This window comes from Camellia sinensis, chromosome 11 (genome assembly GCF_055761805.1).
Source record: "Camellia sinensis isolate YWXY chromosome 11, ASM5576180v1, whole genome shotgun sequence".
In the NCBI taxonomy this organism is placed as follows: Eukaryota; Viridiplantae; Streptophyta; class Magnoliopsida; order Ericales; family Theaceae; genus Camellia; species Camellia sinensis.
Genome location: NC_138971.1, coordinates 151787078 through 151810002, shown reverse-complemented (window position 1 = coordinate 151810002; position 22925 = coordinate 151787078). Strand labels below are relative to the sequence as shown.

Genomic DNA, 22925 nt, shown 5'->3' with positions numbered 1-22925 from the left:
GTCTGCCAACGGGTTGCGGGCCATTTTTATACTCTTACCCAAGCTCAATATTAAGTCTAAATCCAAGTCCAAGACTAAATCTCGCACATGCACAAGTATAAGTTTAGACCCAATCCAAACTAAAACTAAGTCCAGATCTACACTCAACTTTTATTGATGCCCACTTTATTAGATAATTCTCATTCACAACTCAATAGTTTTGGCTCATCATTTTTATATTGTAATCTTCTTACTTGAAAAAATAAAAAACCACTCAAACCCATTTAATCGATGATTAAATCCTACTTTAATTTTAAATTAAAATTATTAAAAAAATAATTATTTTCCAACAATACTTGTATCAGCCATTACGGTGGAGGTTGTCCTTATATCATAACTCTTAACCATTTCTCACAACAAACCACCACCCCCTAACACTCTCAACTATAGGAAAGTCAAAAATATAATATTAATGATGCATATCGAAAGTATTTGTTGTGGGTATCAATCTGAGTCATTAGATTGTCAATTTTAAGTATTTTTCTGAGTCTGTAGGCCTATCTCTCATTACTCCTATATATATTGTTCCAACTTTAGCTTTGCACTTAATGAGCCATCCAACCACTTCACTACATTCAACTTTCTAACTCTCCCGTTATCTCCTCCCTCTCTCTCTCTCTCTCTCTCTCTCCCCAACCCATCAAACACCACTTTCTATATCACATTTTGAGCCCAAAATGAGTGTCCAAAGTCCCCTTTCCGTTAACGGAGAAGCCGAAAACAATGTGAAAACAAGAGAGGGAGAAGGAAAGAAGCCCAAAAAAGTGCCACTGATGAGACTATTCGCATTCGCAGACGCTTTCGATTACTTTCTGATGATTGTTGGATCGATCGGAGCGTGTATTCACGGCGCTTCGGTGCCGGTTTTCTTCATTTTTTTTGGAAAGTTGATAAACGTCGTCGGCATGGCTTATCTCTTTCCTGCTGCGGCTTCTCATAGGGTAGCCAAGGTATATGCAATGTATTTTTATTTTTTTGATTCATTTTTTGAATTATTTTTTTGGTCACTTGGAAATTTTATTTTCATTTTTTAAAAATTAATTTGCATCATTTTGGTCACTTGGAAATGTTTCCTAGTGAAATGTCACCACTCTCCCGGCTTGTTTTTGGGTGAAATCGTCACATTTTGAAAATTTCATGAGGGGTTTGGCAAATGATTGTTTTACCATTTTTTTTTTTTTTAAATTTTGAGAAAAAAAAATTATATGTTTATTTTTGTGTTAATGAGAAAAGTTGATTGGAAGACTGTTTTATTTATTTATTTTTTTGGTCAGTTAAATCAGTCATTATTGAAACTGAAATTAAAATAAAATTTTCACTCATTTTTTTCATTAACATTTATTATTACTTTCTAGAAAATTACTAAAAAAACATTTGCCAAACCCCTGTAAAACTACAACCACTTCTCATTGATAAAGGGTTATCAAACAAATGCATTACTTTTTCTTCTTTATTTATTTATAAATAATGCAATGTACTTAGAATTTTTATTTAAAAAATTTTGCCTAATAACTGTGATCATTGATGTTGTTTTCTGAGTACATTCTGAATAGATTTTATTTTATTTTATTTTATTTTTTGAATATGAAACATTGTTGTTTATTTATTTATATATAGCTTAATTAGAATTTGTTTTTTATATCTAATTTTGTGTTGCAGTATTCAATGGATTTTGTATATCTCAGTGTGGTGATATTATTTTCATCATGGACAGGTATGAACTAATTAATATTAATTATTCATTTTTTTAAAAATATGTTGAGGTGTGTATATTAATGTGCATGTATGTGTATCTATATATAGAGGTGGCATGTTGGATGCATACTGGAGAGAGGCAAGCGGCGAAGATGAGGATGGAATATCTACGGTCCATGTTAAATCAAGACATTAGTCTTTTCGACACCGATGCTTCTTCCACCGGTGAAGTCATTTCTGCTATCACTAGTGACATCATTGTTGTTCAAGATGCCATTTCCGAGAAGGTATGACTCTATTTTTATTTTTTAATTTATTCTTTTAAAAAAATATTATTGTTACAAATTTTTTTAAATTTGATTTCTCTCCAATATTCTAAACTATCCGATTCAAAATATTGTGGAATTACTGTAGAGCCTACAACGAATCTCATTGTTGTGAGGCTTACAATCCCTGCCCAATAATTTTGGACTACACAGTACAATCAATTGGAGATAAATTTTTATAAAATTTTTTTCATCAGAATACCTTGGTTATTATATTTTTGTGATTAAATGTCATTTTAATAGAGATATTATTGTGTTTTGAAATAATAACTCCCCGCACAATCAAGTAATTTTGTATATTTTTCTATTTGTATATCATTATTCTTCTTTTTTAAATATTAGGAGTGTGGAAATATTTATTTGCAAAGAAAATATACTATAGACCTAACCAAATTGGAGTTTAGTCACATTAGTCATGTTAATTGTCACGCATTTCTTATGATAACACTACACTCATCTAGAATAAATGCAGTACTATCAATATTGCATTCTAAGTATTTTTTTTTTAAAGAAAAGAATATGATATGTCTATATATATGTATAATTTTAAAAAAAAAAAATTTGCCATGGGCTTGTCTTGCTTTCTAATCCCAATTATAAGGAAAATTATTAAGTATTTTTAGAGTATCACGTGTTCATATTTCTTTACTAATCATTATTCATCATGTCCTCTAATATTCTTAATCGTGTAACACAAGATCATAAATTCTATATTTTTCACCAATTATAATATCTTAAAATACCATGTGCCGTGTTAATAACCAATAACTCCCCCAATTATAAAGGGGAAATTTTGAAAGAAAACCTTCATTAAAGAGACAGCTAAGAAGAGTAGGTGTCACAATTGAAGTCCTTGCTTTATAGTTAACTTTCCCTCCTCTTTTTGTCTTGCTTCTCATCCATTTCTTTAAATTTCTGCTACCCTTTCCTGCTTTTATTAATTGAAGGGTGGTTGTACCACAAATTTATCAGGACCCAACATTTAATGATTTCTGTTTTTATTTTCCAAGCTTACACAACTTTATTCAGTTTAACAAACTCTTACAATAATTTTTTTTAAAGGTCATTGATAAACCTGTTGATTAAACTTTAATGATATTCGAAAATTATATCCTCACACATCAAGTTAATTAGGGATTCGAAACCTTGTTGATTGGGTGAAAAGTATACTTACCAACCAATTTGGATTACCCTACACCTTAAACTCTTATTATTGTAACTAAACACAATTAAACTTAATTAGTTGTGTCTACACAGATATAGTTATTCCTTATCGTCGAAAATAATGTCACAAATGCATAACAATCATATACTTTTGTAGTCCAAAAAAATATATGATTGTAATGCGTTTATGGCATTATTACTAACGATAATAAATAATTTTTGGGTTTTATTCTGGAGTAATTTTGGGTTTTAGGTGGCATCTCCTTAATTTGTTTTCTTACTGGTCCGCTTTTATCTGCATTCAACAGTAACACTAGAATCCTATCCAAAATTTATACATTCCTGAAATGGAAATAGAAAAAGGAAAGCTAAACTACGCATAGCATAGAGAAATAGGGAAAAATTGAAAAAAATTTCATGACAAAGATCATAAAATACTGTGATCATCAATAGAATAAAAAGAGTAATGATTGAGATCCCCACCTTCACAAGACTTTCACAAGATCTCTATAAATCTGGACCATTCATGATGTGGATCTCATGCATACATGAGTACACATATATAGAGAGTCAAGATCACTTTGAGAGTATATGATCATCCCCAAAGGGTCCCAAATATTTTCCGAATAAAAATCAACAAATTAACTTTTCTATCCAAGGGGGGTAATCTTTGCTTTTGTTTTTTAACCTAAAGAGAAGTAGCATCCTCTCCAGGGGGGTTAATTTGGAGGGTAATTAATCTGACAATGCTTTTACTTTTCTGAAAATGATTCTGAGCCCAGTAAATGCCCAGCATTTATATGGATTGGTTGAGTAGAAGTCATAAGCTATAGTGTGACTTTATTTGAGTTGTTTCTAACTTTTTTTTTTTTTTTTTTTTTTTTTGATCTTGAGATTCTGTATTATTTTGTTTGATATAGATTTTGCTTATAATTTATTAAATAAAAATAATTTAATAAATTTAAAAAAAAAGTAATTTTAACAGCGGTGTGAGAAGTGCTTTTAATTTTTGCTCTTGAATTATTAATTTTTAACAAAACAGCACTTAGGTTGCACAATTTGAAGTTTAATCGGTAAATAACATATCAGTTGAAAAATGAAAAAAAAAAAATACAGATTAATGATAAAGTTTACAAATCTTAATTATTAAAGTCATAAAAATTTTCATGTATTTATACTTATTTTTTAAAAATTAGTTTGATTTGTAATTTTCTCAAGTTTAATTAGCTTTGCTGGATCAAAGAATATCTTTTATTTTTAAATCTCTATATTCCAATGCATTTTAAATTATAAAATTATGTAAAAATCTTAAAATATAATCTTATAATAAAAAACTTATTGAGATAAAGGAAAAAAAATAAAAAATTAAAATTAAAATATGAGCTACAATTGGAGTGGACACATACATCCAATTGGGGTAGATGCAACGAGTTCACATCCTCTCCAGCCCATGGTCTAGATTGGGTCACGTCATCCCTTTAAAAATCTGCCACTCAAATTAGCTAAAAAAAATTCAAAATTCTCTCTTTCTTTAACACACACTCTCTTTCTCTGTCATATTTTATTTTCATAATATATTAATTTTTAATATAAAATTTTAATTTTATAAAGTTAATGTCATTGAAAATATATCTTTAAAATGAGACCAATATTAAATATATTTAATAAAAAGTTAAAATAAATAAAAATAATTACTATGTTTAGTTATGTTTTCAAATTATTATTATTTAAATATAAAAATTAATTTGATGAAATAAACACAGAAAAATATATATTTTTGAAATTCTCAAAAACAATTTTCATTCCAAAAAATATCATATGAAAATAATATTTAATTTTATTAACCAAACAAGTTATAAATTTTTTTAAAGGAAATAAAAAAACACAAAAATCCAATATATGCATAGGTGCAAATCAAAATATGTTTTTATTTTCTTTTAAACACAAATTTAATCTGTGCATAAGTGCAAATCAAATATGAAAGTAATGACTTTTTATTTATTTTAATGTTTTATTAAATATATTTAATATTAGTCTCATTTTAAAGGTATAGTTTCAATTATATTAATTTTATAAAATTAAAATTTTATATTAAAAATTATATATATATATATATTATGAAAATAAAATAAAAAAGATTAAAATAGTTTTTTTTAATTTTTTATTAGAATTGTGTGCGTGACGGGGGAGAGTGTGCGCGTGTGGCAGTGAGGAAGGAGAGAGAGTGTGTCAAAGAAAATGAGAAATTTGATTTATTTTTTTTTAAAGCTAATTTGAATCGCAAATCTTCAATAGAGTGACGTGACCTAATTTGAATCGTCCTCCAAAGGAAGGGCTAGAGAGGATCTGACCTCAGATGCAACCGAAGTGTGGACAATACTCAATGCCCAAAAACAATGACAGAAAACATCCCATGAAACTGACCCAAGTTGGGTTCACCTTGTAAACATATATGATGTACTTACTTTTTTAATTAAAAAAATTGTCTTTATTTTATTTTTTATTTTTTTGGACAATTTGGGTGTTTGGGGGGGGGGGGGGGGGATACAAGGCCATGGATAAATGACATTGGGCCTCTTTAGTATAATTTTTTATAATTGAATTTTTTTGGTTTTTATTGATTTTTTAAAAATCTAATTTTTAATTTTTCATATTTTTTTATTTTAGTGATTTTTTAAATATTTTAAGTAATTTTTTTTTCTTTCTAGATGCACATAAAAAGTAAAATATTTAATAAATACACAAGAATACAAAAATGAACTATATTTTTATTTTTTAAATATTTTTGCATTTGATGAATTTTTAAAAATAATTTCATAAATATTATACTTTTTAAGTGTGTCTAAATTAAGTGTAACTAAAAAATAAAAATATTAAAATTTTAGACTAAAAACAAAAAGATACGAAAAAATAAAAAATTAATTTTTCAAAAAGTATGTTCAATTTTCTGAAACCAAATAAAATGATGCTTAGGCCTCGTTTGGGATGCTACCTTTTTAGCTAATTAGTTAAAAAGTTACTAAATTAGCTAATTAGCCAATTAGTCATACTAAAAAGTCAACAATTACGGCTTCTCTCTACTTTTTGCACAGCTTTTCGTAATTAGTCAAAAAGTCATCCCAAACATACAAATTTTTTTTACCTACCTTTTTAGCCAATTAGCCAAAAAGTTACTAAATTAGCCTGTTTCCAAACGAGGCCTTAGACATATGCCATTTGGTTACCCAATAAAATGAGCCTAGGGAAGGGAATCAATTTAGCCTCCGTTTGGGTAGTGGGTTGACTTTTTAGCTTTTTAATTTTTTTGGCTATTTTAGCCGGGCTAAAAAGTTTGGTTTGGGAAGGGTTTTGCTTTTTGACTTTTTGACTTTTTTGACTTTTTTTGTGAGAGAAGAATGTAATGATTATAGATTGGATGTGATATTTTATTTTTTGTGATTAAAATAGCCTATTTTGTCTTTTGTGACTAAAATAGCCAAAAAAATTTCGTTTAGCTCTCGTCAAACGGAGCCAAAATTGTGGCGTCAGAAAAATTATTAGAAATTTAAATATATGGAGGAGATTTAAAGTTTCTATTTTGGAGCTACACTGAAAGTGAATATTGAGCATTAATATTAAATTTTAAATATTTTTTTGATGTATTTTTTCAAAAAATATAACATTTTTGTTTAATTTAGCCTCCGTTTGGAAAGTGGGTTGGCTTTTTGATTTTTTTGGCTATTTTAGCCTGGACTAAAAAACTTGGTTTTGAGAAGGACTTTTTGACTTTTTTAACTTTTTTTGTGAGAGAAAAGTGTAATGATTATGAGTTGGATGTGATGTTTTATATGTTGTAATTAAAATAACTTATTTTATTTTTTGAAATTAAAGTAACCAAAAAAGCCTGAAAACCTACTTCTCAAAGGGTGCCTTAGTCTTTTTGCACCAAGACATGTTTGGCTAGGAAAAAGATTGTTCCACATGTACTGTTTACATGCATGATTTTCAGGATCGTCAAATTAATTTTTTGGAATGCGTAGTTGGGTGCTGTATATATTTGGGGAAGTAGCTTTGCTGCAATAATGAATACATGTGGTCATTTTAGTGTTGGTATATTTTAGATTATTATTTTAGTTATTTGAAAAGTAATAATTTATTATTCGGCATGCATGATTACTTGAATTGTATTTTTATTGTGAGTGTAATTTTATTTTTTAAAATATCTTTCGTAGCAATTGTAAAAATCAAAATTTTTTTTTTTGAGCAAGATCTGCATAATAACATATTCAATATATTATATTTTTTTGAACTAAAAATCATATGAAGCCTCTCTCATTGACAAGAATTTGTTATTAACCAATCGTTTAATGAAATGGTGATCACTCAATTTACATCAAAATTATACTTTTAATGCCTTGAAAAAGAGAAATTTCAGAATTTTTTGATTTTATAATTTTTTTATATTTATTTTCATTGGTATTTGGCATGATTTTCTTAGCACTTGTGAAAAAATATATTTATATTACACTCATGGTATATCATAAGGGACCTTATTTATTAAATAGGTTAATATAGAAAATTGAGAAGGTAAAATAAATACCAAAAAACAAAGATATTTTTGGATTGTTCATTACTTTGTTTTAAAAATATGAAAAACAAGAATAAATACAAAACAAAATGAGAAAATTTTAAAAAAGACTAGAAACATTCTAACATTTAGATCTGTGGGTAAATTACACTAACACTCATTGAGATTTAGATTTAATACATATCATTTTCTTGATGTTTGAAAAATTATATTTCTACCCACGTGGCTACTAGTCTCATTTCATAAACCTCTACTTATATAAAAGACAATAACTCATGGTAGAAAAATAGAGAAAATTATATTGGAAAATAAAATAAAGCAAAGGAAAGAAAAAAAAAAACACAAGAAAAATAAAACAAAACAAGAAAAGAGAGAGTATATGAATTCAATATCTTTTTGACGCAAATATGTATTTAGTCTAAATAATTGCAATGACAGAAGAGTCAGTGTAATTTTCTAAACATCAAGACTGATATATATATTAAAGTCAAATCTCAGAGGTATGAGTGTAATTTTACCCTACATATATGTTGTTTGAATTAAAGAAACTTAACTATTTGTTGATGCCTAGCATCATAGCATCGGAGAAAATTATAACTTATAATCCTTTTTTTTGGACGTTGAGGCCTAGCATCATAGCATCGGAGAAAATTATAACTTATAATCCTTTTTTAAAAATTCATCACTAGAAGTTAGCATTACATTTTTTAAACAATTAAATGGGTCTCTGTCCAAATTTTATTTTACATAATACATTTTAACAGTAATTTTGAGTTATATGTATAAAAAGATAAAGTTATTATCCCTTTTTTTTATTAAAATATATGTTTGTTTTTATTTATTTCAATGTCTACTTATTATTTACTTTAGTTTTGATCACTTAAACTTTACTAATAAAAGGAAGAAATGTGAAATTATGCTAAATTTGTAGTGCTATTATATTTTCCTCAAATATTTGTTAGGGCTATTGTTGGTGTTAAAAAATAATATAAAAAGTGTATTAAAATGCGTGAAAGATTTGGTTTAGCAATAGGTTATTTTAGTAAAATTTTTTTTGATCGAAATATAGACGACAAAAATTAGTTTGTTTGGAATATTTTTTAGTTTTTTATGGAAAAAACATGTTAAAATGAAGAAAAAATGAAAATTTTAACTTTTTTGTACATTCGTTTGAATTTTTTTTAAAAAATTTTTTAGTAAATTTTTGACTTTTTAATTCTTTTAAAAAACAAGCCAAACTATTTTGAAACACGTAAAAAATATGTTAAAATTAAAAGTATTTTGATATTTTATATTTTTTATTAACACACCTTAAGGTTATGGTTTATAAACGAGCCAAATAGTTAATTGTTTAAGTTTAGTTTGATAATTTTAACGAGTTTTAAAATTTGTTTAAGTTTGGTTCATTAAACTTTCAAGTCTATCTCAAACGAGTTTTTATTGAGCAGGGCTAGAGAAATTTGATATTTTATGTAATTTTATACTTTTTAAACCGAGATTAATGAGCAATTAACTATTTAAATTTAGTTTAAAAACTTTAACGAGTTCTACAATATATTTAAATTTTATTTATTTATTTAATAAATTAAGCTTAATAAGTCAACCACAAATGAAACTGAATTGTTTTGTTGGTTTAAAACAGCCACTTAGAGCATCCACAACAGCTTTTTTATAATAGCTTGCTATTATAAAAAGGTTAATCTTTCAGAAATCCTTCGCTAGCATATCTCTTATCCAACTCTCCAAATATAAGTGTTACTACAGTGACTCTCTATTATCTCATATATAATAAATTCTTATTTATTTGTATAGAGTCATTGTAACTCCCTCATATTTGATAAATTCTTATTTTATTTTATTGAAGCGCGAAGGGGATGTTCTCCTGAATACCCCCCAATATGTCCTCTCGGATGTCCCATGAGTGTCTATAGCTAGAGAAGGAAAATGCCCAAAATTGGCCTTATCAGTCGACCCCCCTTCTTTGTTTTCGGTTACTTCGATATGCTATTTTGTTGGTCTATTTTACACTCTATTTTGGGCGGATGTGTTTTGCACTTTGTCTTGGGCTTGTTTATTAGGAGAAGTAAAAGATTATTTTAATGGAATATAGAAAAAATAAAAAATTTGTTGGAAGAAGTAAATGAAAAAATAATTCTTAAAATAAGTAATAAATTTTTTAATAATATTTTAGAGTAAGTAGGCTGTGGATGCTCTTAACTTAATATTCTCAATCCACCTATTATATTCTATTACATTATAATAAAAAAAAAAGAAAAAAAAACCCAAGAAATGTGATTATTGTCGTAATTTTAGCGTCAACGACCGGGAAATGATGTCATCCCTGAAACCGCATCAAAGTCATATTATCTCACAACCCTGCTCTAGCACTGGGCACTCTACTCTCTCTCTCTCTCTCTAAAAATTGGGAATTGAACTTGAAGCAGGTGGGGAACTTCATTCATTACATAAGCAGATTCATAGCAGGATTCACAATCGGATTCATTAGGGTTTGGCAAATCAGTCTCGTCACTCTCTCTATTGTTCCCTTGATCGCCATTGCTGGTGGTGTTTACGCCTTTGTCGCCACTGGTCTCATTGCCCGTGTTCGCAAATCTTACGTCTACGCTGGCGAAATCGCCCAAGAGGTCCTCTCGAAACTCTCTCTCGAAACCCACACTTCATCAAACTACATTGTCATTAGAGATTCATATTGAATGTTAAATTTTAGAGATTAATACAATTATCAATTATGTTAAATTTTAGAGATTAATACAATTATCAATTAAATTATATAAAATTCTCATGCCAAATGATGAGTTTTAATTTATGCAAAGTTTAATATAGATTATTGGGGAATTTACAAAAAAAAAAAACCCCAAATTTTAAGCCTTACAACAAAATAGACCGTAAGTTTTCAATTTTAGCAATTTAAATTCTAATTTTTTTGAATTATTTTTAATTTAAACCATTTGTGTGTTTTTGTTAAGTAAAATTGATAGAAAAATACGTATTTTAGTTATTAAACTCAATGAAAAGGGTATTGTTGACATTTTATCTATGCATACATTGAGTTTAATTTAATGACTAAAATACTCTTTTTCCGTTGGTTTTACTTAACGAAAATAGGCGAATGGTTTACATTGAAAACAAATTAAAAGATTAGGGTTTAAATTAATAAAATTAAAAACTCAAGCTTTATTTTGTTATAAAGCTAAAACCTTGGAGTTTTTATTTTTTATTTTTTATTTTTTATTTTGTAATTGTCTCTAGATTATTTATGCAAAGTTTGATATAGAATGTTGTAACGACAACATTTTTAAAACTTTATAAGAAAAGGCTAATGACACGGCAAAGGTTGTCAATTTGTCATTAGCCTGGATAGAGGTAAGAAAATTATATGCAAAAGCGTGCAAAACATTCAAAATAGAGAAACTTAGTGAGAAAATTGTACAACAATGTGTGAAAAATATTAAAAAACTATATAAAAGTTTTTAAGGATATACCATGTAATTCACAATTATTTTTGATATTTTCCTCACCTTAATGACAGCTCTTTGAGCCATTGTTGGCATTACCTTATTTTAAACACCAAATTTAGCTTGTATGACATTTGATCGATTTATTTATTTTGAAGTAAGAAGTGTCATCTCAAATTGTTCTATATGGAAATTTTGTATACGAATTCTGTATGTGTACAACTTTCTTTACTAAAATGGACTTGATTTCATGATTTAAGCGATCTAATTCTAACATAATTTTCTGTAAAACAAACTTTTCATAGAATGTACGTTTTTGGCAGAACACTTTGGAAACATATATGTATTATTGATTGATTGATTGATGATTTACAAGATTGATACATTACAATTCCTATACAATCTATATATAGAAGAAAATGTGGTAGTAGGTGTAGTGGAGGTGATAGTGGGTTAGGTGAAGTGGAGTGTGTGGTGAAGTGGAGGTAGGTGAAGTGGAGTGTGTAGTGGAGTAGGTGAAGGTAAATTCTAACAGCCCCCCGCAAACTCAAGGAGGATAGAAACTAACCAACTTGAGTTTGAAGAGAGGAACAAAACAAGAAAATACATAAAAATAAAAAAGGATAGGAGACACTGTATGGTCGTGTCAGACCGTTGGTGAAGACACTGTATGGGGTGTCATAACGTTGTAGAGGACACTGTATGGTGGTGTCAGACCGATGTAGAAGACAGTTTATGGGGTCATGTCGGACCGTTGTAGAAGACAGTTTATGGGGTCATGTCGGACCATTGTAGAAGACAGTTTATGGGGTCATGTCGGACCGTTGTAGAAGACAATGTTGTGACAGTTTACGGAGTCTTGCTGGACCCTTGTAGAAACTAACCGGAATCAATGTCGGGACAGTTTACAGAGTCTTGTCGGACCCTTGTAGAAGACAGTTTATGGGGTCATGTCGGACCGTTGTAGAAGACAATGTTGTGACAGTTTACGGAGTCTTGCTGGACCCTTGTAGAAACTAACCGGAATCAATGTCGGGACAGTTTACAGAGTCTTGTCGGACCCTTGTAGAAACTAACCGGAATCTATGTCGGGACAGTTTACAGAGTCTTGTCGGACCCATAAAGGAGCTAACCGGAATCAATGTCGGGACAGTTTACAGAGTCTTGTCGGACCCATAAAGGAGCTAACCGGAATCAATGTCGGGACAGTTTATGGGGTCATGTCGGACCGTTGTAGATGCTAACCGGAATCAAATGCCGGGACAGTTTATAGGGTCATGTCGGACCGTTGTAAAAGTTGCACCCTCAAAAGGTGTGCCCAATTTTTCAAAAGGCGTGCCATCAAAAGGCGAGCCCAATTCATCAAAAGGTGTGCCGGATTCATCATGGCGAGGCACGTGAGTGCCTTGGTTGGCGCGCCCGTTTGTCGGCTGGTGGTAAGAGGCGCGCAATGCGCGTGGCTGCCTCGGCTATAAGACGAAGGCTGACGCTGAGGCTGAGGCGGAGACAAAAAACTTGCGAGAGATATTCTGAGAGTTTCTGAGAGAGATTTCTGAGAGAGATATTCTGTAACACTCTGTTGTCTGAGAAAATGGCCTCTTCGTCCCGCCCTCTGCTTACTCTCCTTCCCGACCTCAACGAGTCCACAAGAGAGATAACTGGTGCGGTGTCCCGTGAACCTCAACCAAACAACACTGGGTTTGCTCCGTTGAATTTTCCGATGCAGTCGGTGGAGCAAAAAATGGCAGTGCAAACGGATGTGGAGGCTAATCAGTATACTTTGAAGGCATGTGTGGAAAGCATGACGGCGGTCACAAACTTGTCGAACCGGCTGCAGAGTAGGACAAATGAGGTGCAGCATTTAAATTCCCAGCTGGCTCTGCTCCAACGCATGTATAAGGATGCGCGAGCAGAGATAAGCGTGCTAAGGGCAGAAAACAAGGAGCTGAAACGGAAGGCCACCGTGATGTTCCGATTTGGAGGGCCGCCATATGCTGCAGTGGAGGAACAGGGAGTAGTGATTGTGCCCAGTGGAGTGGGACACACGGAGGCAACACCGGCAAGGACTGCCCAAGACGGAGGCAAAAAGAAGAGACCTGCAGTAGAGTAGAGGAGAAAAATCCCACGGTGGGTGTGGTTGTTTTTTTTTTTTTTTTTTTTTTTTGTGTAAAATGGTGATCGGGGTGAGGCCCGATATGAATAAAATGAGTTTGCAGTTCGTCTTCTTCCTCTTTGTTTGTCTGTTTTTTTTTTTTTTTTTTTTTTTTTAAATAAATACATAAATAAAATAAAAGAAAAGAAAAAATGTGGAGCAACGGGTGAGGTGTTTTGTGAGTGGAGAATAAAGAAAAGAAAAGAAAGGGGTTGTGTAGTGTGGGTTATGATGACAAAATATTATAATAAACATATATGTGCGTTGGGTGTGCCTGGGAGAGAGATTAAAGTGCATTGGGTAGCTTTCAACATAAACAATGATCAGCCCATTGAATAAAAAAAAAAAAAAAAAAGGCGTTGTGTGGGTAGAGCATACAGAAAAGAAAAGAAAATAAAAGGGACCATGTGGGAGACAACGGGGAAGTGAGAGAGAGAGAAAAGGCATCGGGTTACTGTCCAAGGCATTATGAGAGAGAGAGGATGATGTAAAAATAGTAAAAAATGTGTTCCTCATAATAAAAAGAAGATCTGCCGAAGCGTGTGAAGATGGGGGGATTTGCCAGGTGGTTAATCATGGTGTTGATGCTAGACTTGTGTCTAGTGGCAAGAAAAGAGGCTTCATCGTTTCAAGCCATTTACAGGGAGAGGCGAAAAAAGCTACTGGATCGAGCACGCTGTCGATCTCAGAGATGTTGGAGATGAAGGCGCGGCGATGGGTGCTGTGTGACGGCGGTGGTGGTCAATTCGGGGTTAACAACAAATAGTTGACCATTCCAGCGAACCAAATCGCCATCGCGGAAGAAGACGAGGACGAGCCAGAGGGCGAAGACCGCGGCGTAGGCGATCAGAGAAATCGGAGTGAGGAGGATAGAGAAGGCGGCGCAGATCGAGATGAGAATCGCGTAGTTGATGCTGAAGTACTTGGAGTTCTTCTGAAGGCGGAAGCTTTTGCCAATGGCAGAGCTTTGGGTGGTCACATGAGGTCTCACTTGGCCAACCTACCGATTCCACCAAAGACCCAAAAGCCACAACAACTCAGTGAGCCTACCGAGTCAGCTTCATCTCTGTCTTCTTCTTCAGAAGAAGAACAACTGAGAGAGGGGAGTGAAGAGAAAGCTCTGGTTTATGGGTTGAGAGAGAACCCAAAAAGGAGCTTCAGATTAGTAGATCCCAAGTTTCTCGATGGAGGGTCGGTGGTTCAAGACAGAGAGAGCGAGACCGAGTCATCCAGAAACCCAACTCGCCGGCGATCCAAGCGGACTCGGAAGAGTCCCAAGTTGAAAAAAACCCAGTTCGACCGAGTTGGTGACCGAGTTGGAACAGGTGAGTTCGGTCTCGGATACATCCACTGAGGAAGATGTTGCTCTGTGTTTGATGATGGTAAGCTTGGGATTGAGCCATACTCTGTGGAGGTGTTGAAAAACTCCAGCGGGCAGCGAAGGCATGGTTGCCGGCCGGCTGCCCGCCGGAAAGAAAGGAATATAGGCCTAAATCTTATAGCTCTGATACCATGGAAACATATATGTATTATTGATTGATTGATTGATGATTTACAAGATTGATACATTACAATTCCTATACAATCTATATATAGAAGAAAATGTGGTAGTAGGTGTAGTGGAGGTGATAGTGGGTTAGGTGAAGTGGAGTGTGTGGTGAAGTGGAGGTAGGTGAAGTGGAGTGTGTAGTGGAGTAGGTGAAGGTAAATTCTAACACACTTCTGTAAATTAGGTGACGGTTCAGCTGATTTTTCTTAATCCTGTTAAAAAAGAAAAAAAAAAAAAGAAAAAGCAAAAGAAAAAGAAGAGATGGGCATTTTTGTTATGTTGATGTGGTCAGAATTAATTGGTTCATTTGGTAATTCGGAGAGCATTCACTGTAGAACAGATCTCTCTCTCTCTCTCTCTCCTCATTTTATGCAATTCTCAGGTGATAGGAAATGTGAGAACAGTTCAAGCATTTGCAGGAGAAGAAAAGGCAGTGAGGTTGTATAGAGCAGCACTCTTGGACACTTACAAGTACGGGAGGAAAGCAGGACTAGCCAAGGGCCTGGGGCTTGGCACCTTGCACTGTGTCCTTTTTCTTTCATGGTCATTGCTTGTTTGGTATACGAGCATTGTTGTTCATAAGAACATTGCCAATGGAGGAGATTCTTTCACTACCATGCTCAATGTTGTCATTGCCGGACTGTAAGTCTTTGCCCCTTTCTCTTTATTCAAGCAATTTTTTGAATTAGTCCGTTGTGCCTCTTATTGTATTTCGATGAATCTATGAGTTGGTCCATTGAAATTGGAAGGTAGCATATGAACAAGTCCTTCGTTACTTCTGGTGCCTCCATTTTGCATTTTCAGTGAACATGATTTCTTGTACATCTTGGGCCTGTTTAGATGTTTCTTCAGTATGTTAGATTTAACATAAAATTGGAAGCAAGTTTATTATGCTTTTCCCATACCTATTAAAATTTGGGCCTATTTGATTATAAAGTGATAATAATTAATCATGTGAAATGACATTGGTCTGCAACTTTGGCAGTGACACTTTCTAGAGTGTAGGCTTGTGCATTTAAACACTATAAAACAAAATGGTGTGATTTTGTTTTTTTATTTTATTTATAACATTCATATGTACCCTGCATTAACCAACTGTTTGCTTAGTGTAATATGAATCAAATTGCAATGAGTCATGATAGGTTACGATAAATGCATATATTTGGTGTACCAAATGGCATGTTGAATTTCAGCTCTGTATGATCTGCAAAATGCCATGTTGTGCTAAACTAGGAACAAAGGCTTTCAATTCCAATCTTCATGATAAGATAATTGCATCGGAATAAGCATATTATATTATTAGGTCCTATGGCTTTACAGGTCACTTGGACAGGCAGCGCCCGACATCTCTGCATTCATCCGAGCAAAGACAGCTGCTTATCCCATATTTGAGATGATAGAGCGAAACACAATAAGCAAAACAAGCTTGAAAACCGGCAGGAAACTAGTCAATCATGAAGGCCATATCCAATTCAAGGACGTATGCTTTAGCTACCCATCTCGTCCTGATGTTATGATATTCAACAAGCTGTGTCTTGACATACCTTCTGGGAAGATTGTAGCCCTTGTGGGAGGAAGTGGGTCGGGAAAGAGCACGGTTATATCCTTGATTGAGCGCTTCTACGAGCCTCTCTCTGGACGGATACTATTAGATGGAACCGATATCAGAGAGCTTGACCTCCAGTGGCTCAGGCAACAGATTGGGTTGGTTAATCAAGAGCCTGCACTTTTTGCTACAACCATTAGGGAGAACATTCTCTATGGGAAAGACGATGCCACCCTCGAAGAGATTACACGTGCTGCGAAACTTTCAGAGGCAATCACTTTCATCAACAACCTTCCTGATAGATTGGAAACCCAGGTATATGGAACTGTTGGTATATATATATACATGAAATTTGAAAATTGACACTGTAAAGTTAGCACGTTGTGATCTTAATCTTTAAAGCTGTGTTTGGATTAGAATTTGGAGAGGGAAAGGAAAAGGAAAAGGAAAAGTCAAGGAAAATGTGACAAAAGTTTATTTTCTATTTCATTCACTTTTATTTTCTTAATTCCTTTCCCTCTGCAAATCCTTCCTCAAGTCCTTGATCCAAACATTGCCTAAGAGAACATTAGGATGGGAGGATTTTTATATTCTGGGTGAAAGGAGTAACAATTGAAGTTCATTTGCAGGTGGGTGAAAGGGGAATACAATTATCGGGTGGACAGAAGCAGAGAATTGCAATATCACGAGCAATAGTAAAGAATCCTTCAATACTTCTGCTGGATGAAGCTACAAGCGCTCTTGATGCGGAGTCTGAGAAGAGTGTACAGGAGGCACTTGATCGTGTGATGGTGGGACGGACAACTATTGTTGTGGCCCATCGGCTTTCTACTGTTAGAAATGCAGATGTAATAGCTGTTGTTCAAGGTGGAAAGATAGTGGAGACCGGGAGTCATGATCAGCTCATTTCGAAACCAAATAGTGCTTATGCATCACTTATTCAACTCCAAGAGGCAGCTTCCTTGCATCGCCTCCCTTCCCGTGGACCTGCTTTGGGACAGCCACTCAGGTATATACATTAAATTTCTGAAATAATATCAATTCTTTAGATGTTACATTTGCATTAAACAGAAATGGGGGGCATTTATTCTCCATTTGGTATTAGTGGCTAAATCTTCAAAATTATTTTTAAAATGTTGCACAGAAATTACGTTAGTGGTGCAAGGAAGACCAAGCTATGTTGACCGCATACTCACTCATTATGTTACATTCTTAAAAATGGAGAAATTTGTCTTTCTTCATTTCATATTTACTTTTAGAGTCAGTTAAATTTTCCAAAATATGCTGTTTGCTGCCGTTACATACAACGGCAGTCTTAATGCATGAGGTTCCCCATACTGTGGGGTCTGGGGATTGTCAGATGTACTACTTTATCAAAAATACCAACATCAATACTCAAAATTGTACATGTCCAATGCAAATTGTTATGATGTTTCTCCCAAAGATTCCATTTTCTAGTGAAACAAAAGAATACTGTTGCTTTTCAAATAAAGCAACTTTAACATACATAACACTAATTTCCTGAAAAATCTGACTAAGTATCAAAATCTTGTTTACTTGTTTTATTTTTGTAGCATTAAATATTCTCGTGAATTGTCGCGCACAACAAGCCGCGACACAAGCTTTCACTCTGATAAGGTGTCGGTTGGTCGAATTGGAGTTGATGGTTTGGAGATTGTTAATCCACCACGTGTGTCGAATGGAAGATTGTATTTGATGGTGGGTCCTGACTGGATGTATGGGGTTTCTGGCACAATTTGTGCACTCATTGCTGGAGCACAGATGCCTCTTTTCGCCCTTGGTGTCACTCAGGCTCTTGTATCATACTACATGGACTGGGACATAACATGCCGTGAAGTCAAGAAGATCACAGTCCTCTTCTGTGGAGGTGCTTTCATAACTGTCATTGTTCATGTGATCGCACATCTCTCCTTTGGAATCATGGGAGAGCGGCTTACTCTTCGCGTGCGAGAAATGATGTTTTCTGGTAAATTTGACAATAGCCATATTTGCTCCTTGTATCCCTATTGTTCCCTTTATAAAAAGATTTTTTTATGTACGAAGAGGTATTTGGATGAACACAATATTGTTTTAAAAATTCAAGTACCAATGTTTTCAAACATGGAAAATTATTTTTCACATTGAATTCATCTTCCCTTATTGCCTAGATGATGAATTGGTGCCTTTATATGGGTGATGGAAACCAAAAATACTGGTTTATACCCTTACATTTATGAAGTTAAAATAGTCCTTTGTTTATTTCTTGAAGAATTTATTTTGTTTTTCTTGATTTTCTTCTGTATTTGGTTGCAGCCATTTTGAGAAATGAGATTGGATGGTTTGATGACACAAACAACACAAGTTCCATGCTCGCATCTCGTTTAGAGAGTGATGCAACTTTGTTGCGTACTGTAGTTGTTGATCGCTCTACTATTCTCATACAGAATGTTGGTTTGGTCGTTACCTCATTCATCATTGCCTTCATTTTGAACTGGAGGCTCACGCTTCTTGTCATGGCCACATATCCACTGATCATTAGCGGTCACATAAGCGAGGTTTCCTCCTCCCTCCAATTTTAGCTTGCAGATTAAAATGATCATTGATATTTGAAAGCTTTATCACTAATTTGTTTGTTTGGTGATTCCACCAACCACCCCCCCTTCAGAAAATGTTCATGAAAGGCTATGGTGGAAACTTGAGCAAAGCCTATCTGAAAGCGAACATGCTTGCTGGTGAGGCTGTGAGTAACATCCGTACTGTTGCTGCATTCTGCTCGGAAGAGAAGGTCCTTGACCTTTATGCTCAAGAGCTTGTTGAGCCTTCAAGGCGTTCGTTTACTCGTGGTCAGATTGCTGGCATTTTCTATGGAGTCTCTCAATTCTTCATCTTCTCATCCTATGGCCTTGCTTTGTGGTATGTGGTTTTAGCTTCATCTGTTTTACCTTTGCCATGGAAAACATGGTTGAATAACATAGATAAAAAGATGTAGCATTGATGCTAGATCAAGGAACGAAATTCGTTTCAGTGAGCTTGGAAATAGAAATGTTTTTGAAACATAAGGGAAATTGAGAGAAAAATTTGAATACATTTGAAAAATGTTTAGAAAAAAAAAAAACTAAAATCAATATAAATGTTAATACATTCTCAATAATTAAATAATTAAACATATTGAGGTCTGTGAATATTGGAAATTTATAAACAAAAGGTTTAAAGGTTTGGATGGGGAACAAGTTCACCACACTGCTATAAGAAAAAAAATAAAAATTTAAAAGCAAAATTGTAGTAGTAGGGATTTTTTTGAAAAAAAAAAAAAAAAAAACTTTGCATAAACAAAAAAAGAAAAAAGAAGAAAAAAAGAAGAGAGAGAATTAGTGACTTATTATGGTTGTTTATCTTCCTATTTTTTGACAAAAAAGTGGCAAATATAAATGGGCATTGCTAAGTATTCTTAATGTGTTGAAACTATTCATTGTTTCGATGTGTTTGACAATGTTTTGTTACGCTTTTATGGAAATGTTTGAATTTTGTTATTCTACTAATGTTCAGTTTTGGTTTCCTTACAAACGGAAACGTTTTGGCCATTTCGTTGGAAAGGAAATGAAATTTTGTTCTTTATACTAGATGCAATTTTTTGGACATGGGTATTTGGAGCCTTTCATTGTGCCCTCGCAACAAATGAATTGTGAGACAGAATGATGGTTTCTGAAACAGTAGGGACCAACACCATCACAATGGTTAATCTTGTATTATTGGCTTGTAGGTTAAATCTATTATATGCTTCTTGTTTAAACTTTGTGCAGGTATGGTTCTGTTTTGATGGGGAAGGAGATTTCTAGCTTTAAATCTGTCATGAAATCATTTATGGTTTTGATAGTGACGGCACTAGCCATGGGGGAGACTTTGGCAATGGCACCAGATCTTCTAAAAGGGAACCAAATGGTGGCGTCGGTCTTTGAGGTTCTCGACCGAAAAACAGAGGTCAAAAGCGATATTGGAGACGAGCTGACAACGGTGGATGGCATGATAGAGCTGAGGGGTGTCCAATTTCACTACCCTTCAAGGCCCGATGTACTCATTTTCAAGGGCTTCGATCTAACCGTGCATGCAGGCCAGAGCATGGCATTAGTCGGGCAGAGTGGTTCCGGTAAAAGCTCAGTGCTCGCTCTTGTCCTACGGTTCTATGATCCAACAGCCGGCAAAGTGATGATTGACAGTGAGTTATTTTCTGATAAATCTGTGCTCAACTCTATTAGTCTAAGAAACACAGACACGGATACGGACATGATGCTAACACATAAAGTTTTTAAAAATATAGGACACGACATAGGGATCACATACAAAATATATAATTTTATATACTTATTATATATGTTGTATAAGAATAGAATTATTATATGTCATCTATATGAATATTTGCCAATCAAAAAAAAAATGTGCATGAATATTCAACTCAAGACAATAATTTTTGAAGTCTAAAGGAGAATAAGTATAATTTTACGTTTTTTTGTTGTCATTGGATTCCAAGTAATTTTGTTTAAACTTGTAATATGTTTCTTGTGTGTCTTTTAGTGTTGGGATATGTCCAACGAGTGTCTGTGTTGGACACGACACGTTACCTTCTTAAAAGGATCCGTACTTCTTAGTTATTAGTCATTTTTATCGTGTTTTAAAAGTGGTGTTGTTGACACTTACAGGAAAAGATATCAAGAAACTCAAACTCAAATCTCTCCGGAAGCACATTGGCCTAGTCCAACAAGAACCAGCTCTCTTTGCCACATCAATCTATGAAAACATACTTTACGGGAGAGAAGGAGCCTCAGAAGCAGAAGTAATCGAAGCAGCAAAACTAGCTAATGCACATAGTTTTATTAGTGCCCTTCCAGAGGGCTACTCAACCAAAGTTGGAGAGCGAGGAGTTCAACTCTCCGGTGGCCAGAAGCAAAGGGTAGCCATTGCTCGGGCTGTTCTAAAAAACCCGGCTATCTTGCTACTAGATGAAGCCACGAGCGCTCTAGACGTGGAGTCAGAGCGAGTTGTGCAACAAGCTTTGGATAGGCTGATGAAGAACCGAACCACGGTCATGGTGGCCCATAGGTTGTCGACTATTAAAAATGCAGACCAAATATCGGTTTTACAAGACGGGAAGATAATAGAGCAAGGGACTCATTCTAGTCTTGTGGAGAACAAGGATGGGGCATACTTCAAGTTGATCAGCTTACAACAGCAACAACATTGTTAGCAGTAACAACCTCAAAAAAACACATCTTCTTTTATAGTTGTTATTTTTATTTTTATTTTTCTATATAAATCTATTGTTTCTATGAAAAGACAATAATTATACATGTTGAGAAATGATTTTACATTTTAGAACGGGTTTGTTTACTTTACTCTCTTGTTCATGTTCTTTCTTGTTTGAAAAGAGTTTTGTGTCTAAGCTAAAATTGTTTAATGGGAACAGCTGAACAAGTAATGTCTCCTAAACAATTGAACAAGAGATGTTCAGAAACTCAGTATAATTTTTGAAATGTTAATAATTAGGTGCGTAAGAGCAGTGTGCTATATATACGAGATCAAAAATTAAGCTGACATTAATCCGAGAGACGTGGCTTAAAAAAATATTAAGGAGTCCTTGTTATTAAAACAACAGTAATTTAAGAGGATGGTTTGATTGAGTTGAAAAGTTATTCAAGCCTAATTCGAGTTTGTGTTAAGTGTTGTTAAGTTCATCTACACTCGACTTTTAACTCGAACTTATTTATTTAAGTCTGACTTGACCATAATAAATTGAACTTGAACTAGGTCCAAATTGCCCGAAATACTCACAAATTTAAGTTTTTTTTTTTTTGGTTTTAAATTAATTTATTAAAGTTTGACCTTATTATTTTTTTTGGGAGTAAAATTATTCATAAATCAAAACAAATAACTTATATCATAAGAGAAAGATTGAGAAGAGAAATTAGAGAATTGAAAATCGTTGTTCTTCTATAGTAGTATTTATCATTTTTGAGTAAGAAAGGGAAAAGGTATTTGTGTTGTATTATTTGTGTAAATAACATATAGTAATGAATATGATCTGATCTAAAATTTCAAATTATTTTGACATTATTGAATGGTGAAAATTATGTAAACAATTTTCGTTTGGGTTGACCTAGTTTGTAATATGTTGTCCAATTCTACAAATTTCAAATTGAGGATGAATTGCTTGGGTTGAATCAGTCCAAATTACACCCTAGGCAATGTCATGTTGACACATCATTGGCGCTTTATTTGGGTCCATACATCATTTCCCTACACTTACCATTTCCATTTTCTTTTATTTATATGTACATATATATGGGTAAATTACACTTTATACCCCTCCTTTTTATACCCAATTTTATTTTGTCCCTTGACTTTATGATTATCTCAATC

General features: G+C 33.4%; 1 protein-coding gene across 1 annotated transcript; it reads left to right on the top strand.

The window, feature by feature from the left end:
* Positions 1 to 576: 576 nt before the first annotated feature.
* Positions 577 to 21901, top strand: LOC114270051 (ABC transporter B family member 2). Its single transcript, XM_082895896.1, has 12 exons — positions 577 to 989; positions 1699 to 1753; positions 1843 to 2021; positions 10236 to 10436; positions 15351 to 15610; positions 16289 to 16829; positions 17144 to 17523; positions 18089 to 18501; positions 18828 to 19069; positions 19180 to 19427; positions 20315 to 20727; positions 21209 to 21901. The coding sequence occupies exons 1-12, from the start codon at positions 717 to 719 to the stop codon at positions 21751 to 21753; spliced, it is 3750 nt and encodes a 1249-aa protein (XP_082752022.1). The 5' UTR covers positions 577 to 716; the 3' UTR covers positions 21754 to 21901.
* The last annotated feature ends 1024 nt before the right edge of the window (positions 21902 to 22925 follow it).

What these genes read in the sequence shown, in the direction of transcription:
- LOC114270051 (XM_082895896.1), top strand. Translation starts at nt 717, where the DNA reads ATGAGTGTCCAAAGTCCCCTTTCCGTTAACGGAGAAGCCGAAAACAAT. An exon ending in CTTCTCATAGGGTAGCCAAG is followed by an intron (nt 990 to 1,698) that starts GTATATGCAATG and finishes TTTGTGTTGCAG; the next exon opens with TATTCAATGGATTTTGTATA. An exon ending in GCGAGAAATGATGTTTTCTG is followed by an intron (nt 18,502 to 18,827) that starts GTAAATTTGACA and finishes ATTTGGTTGCAG; the next exon opens with CCATTTTGAGAAATGAGATT.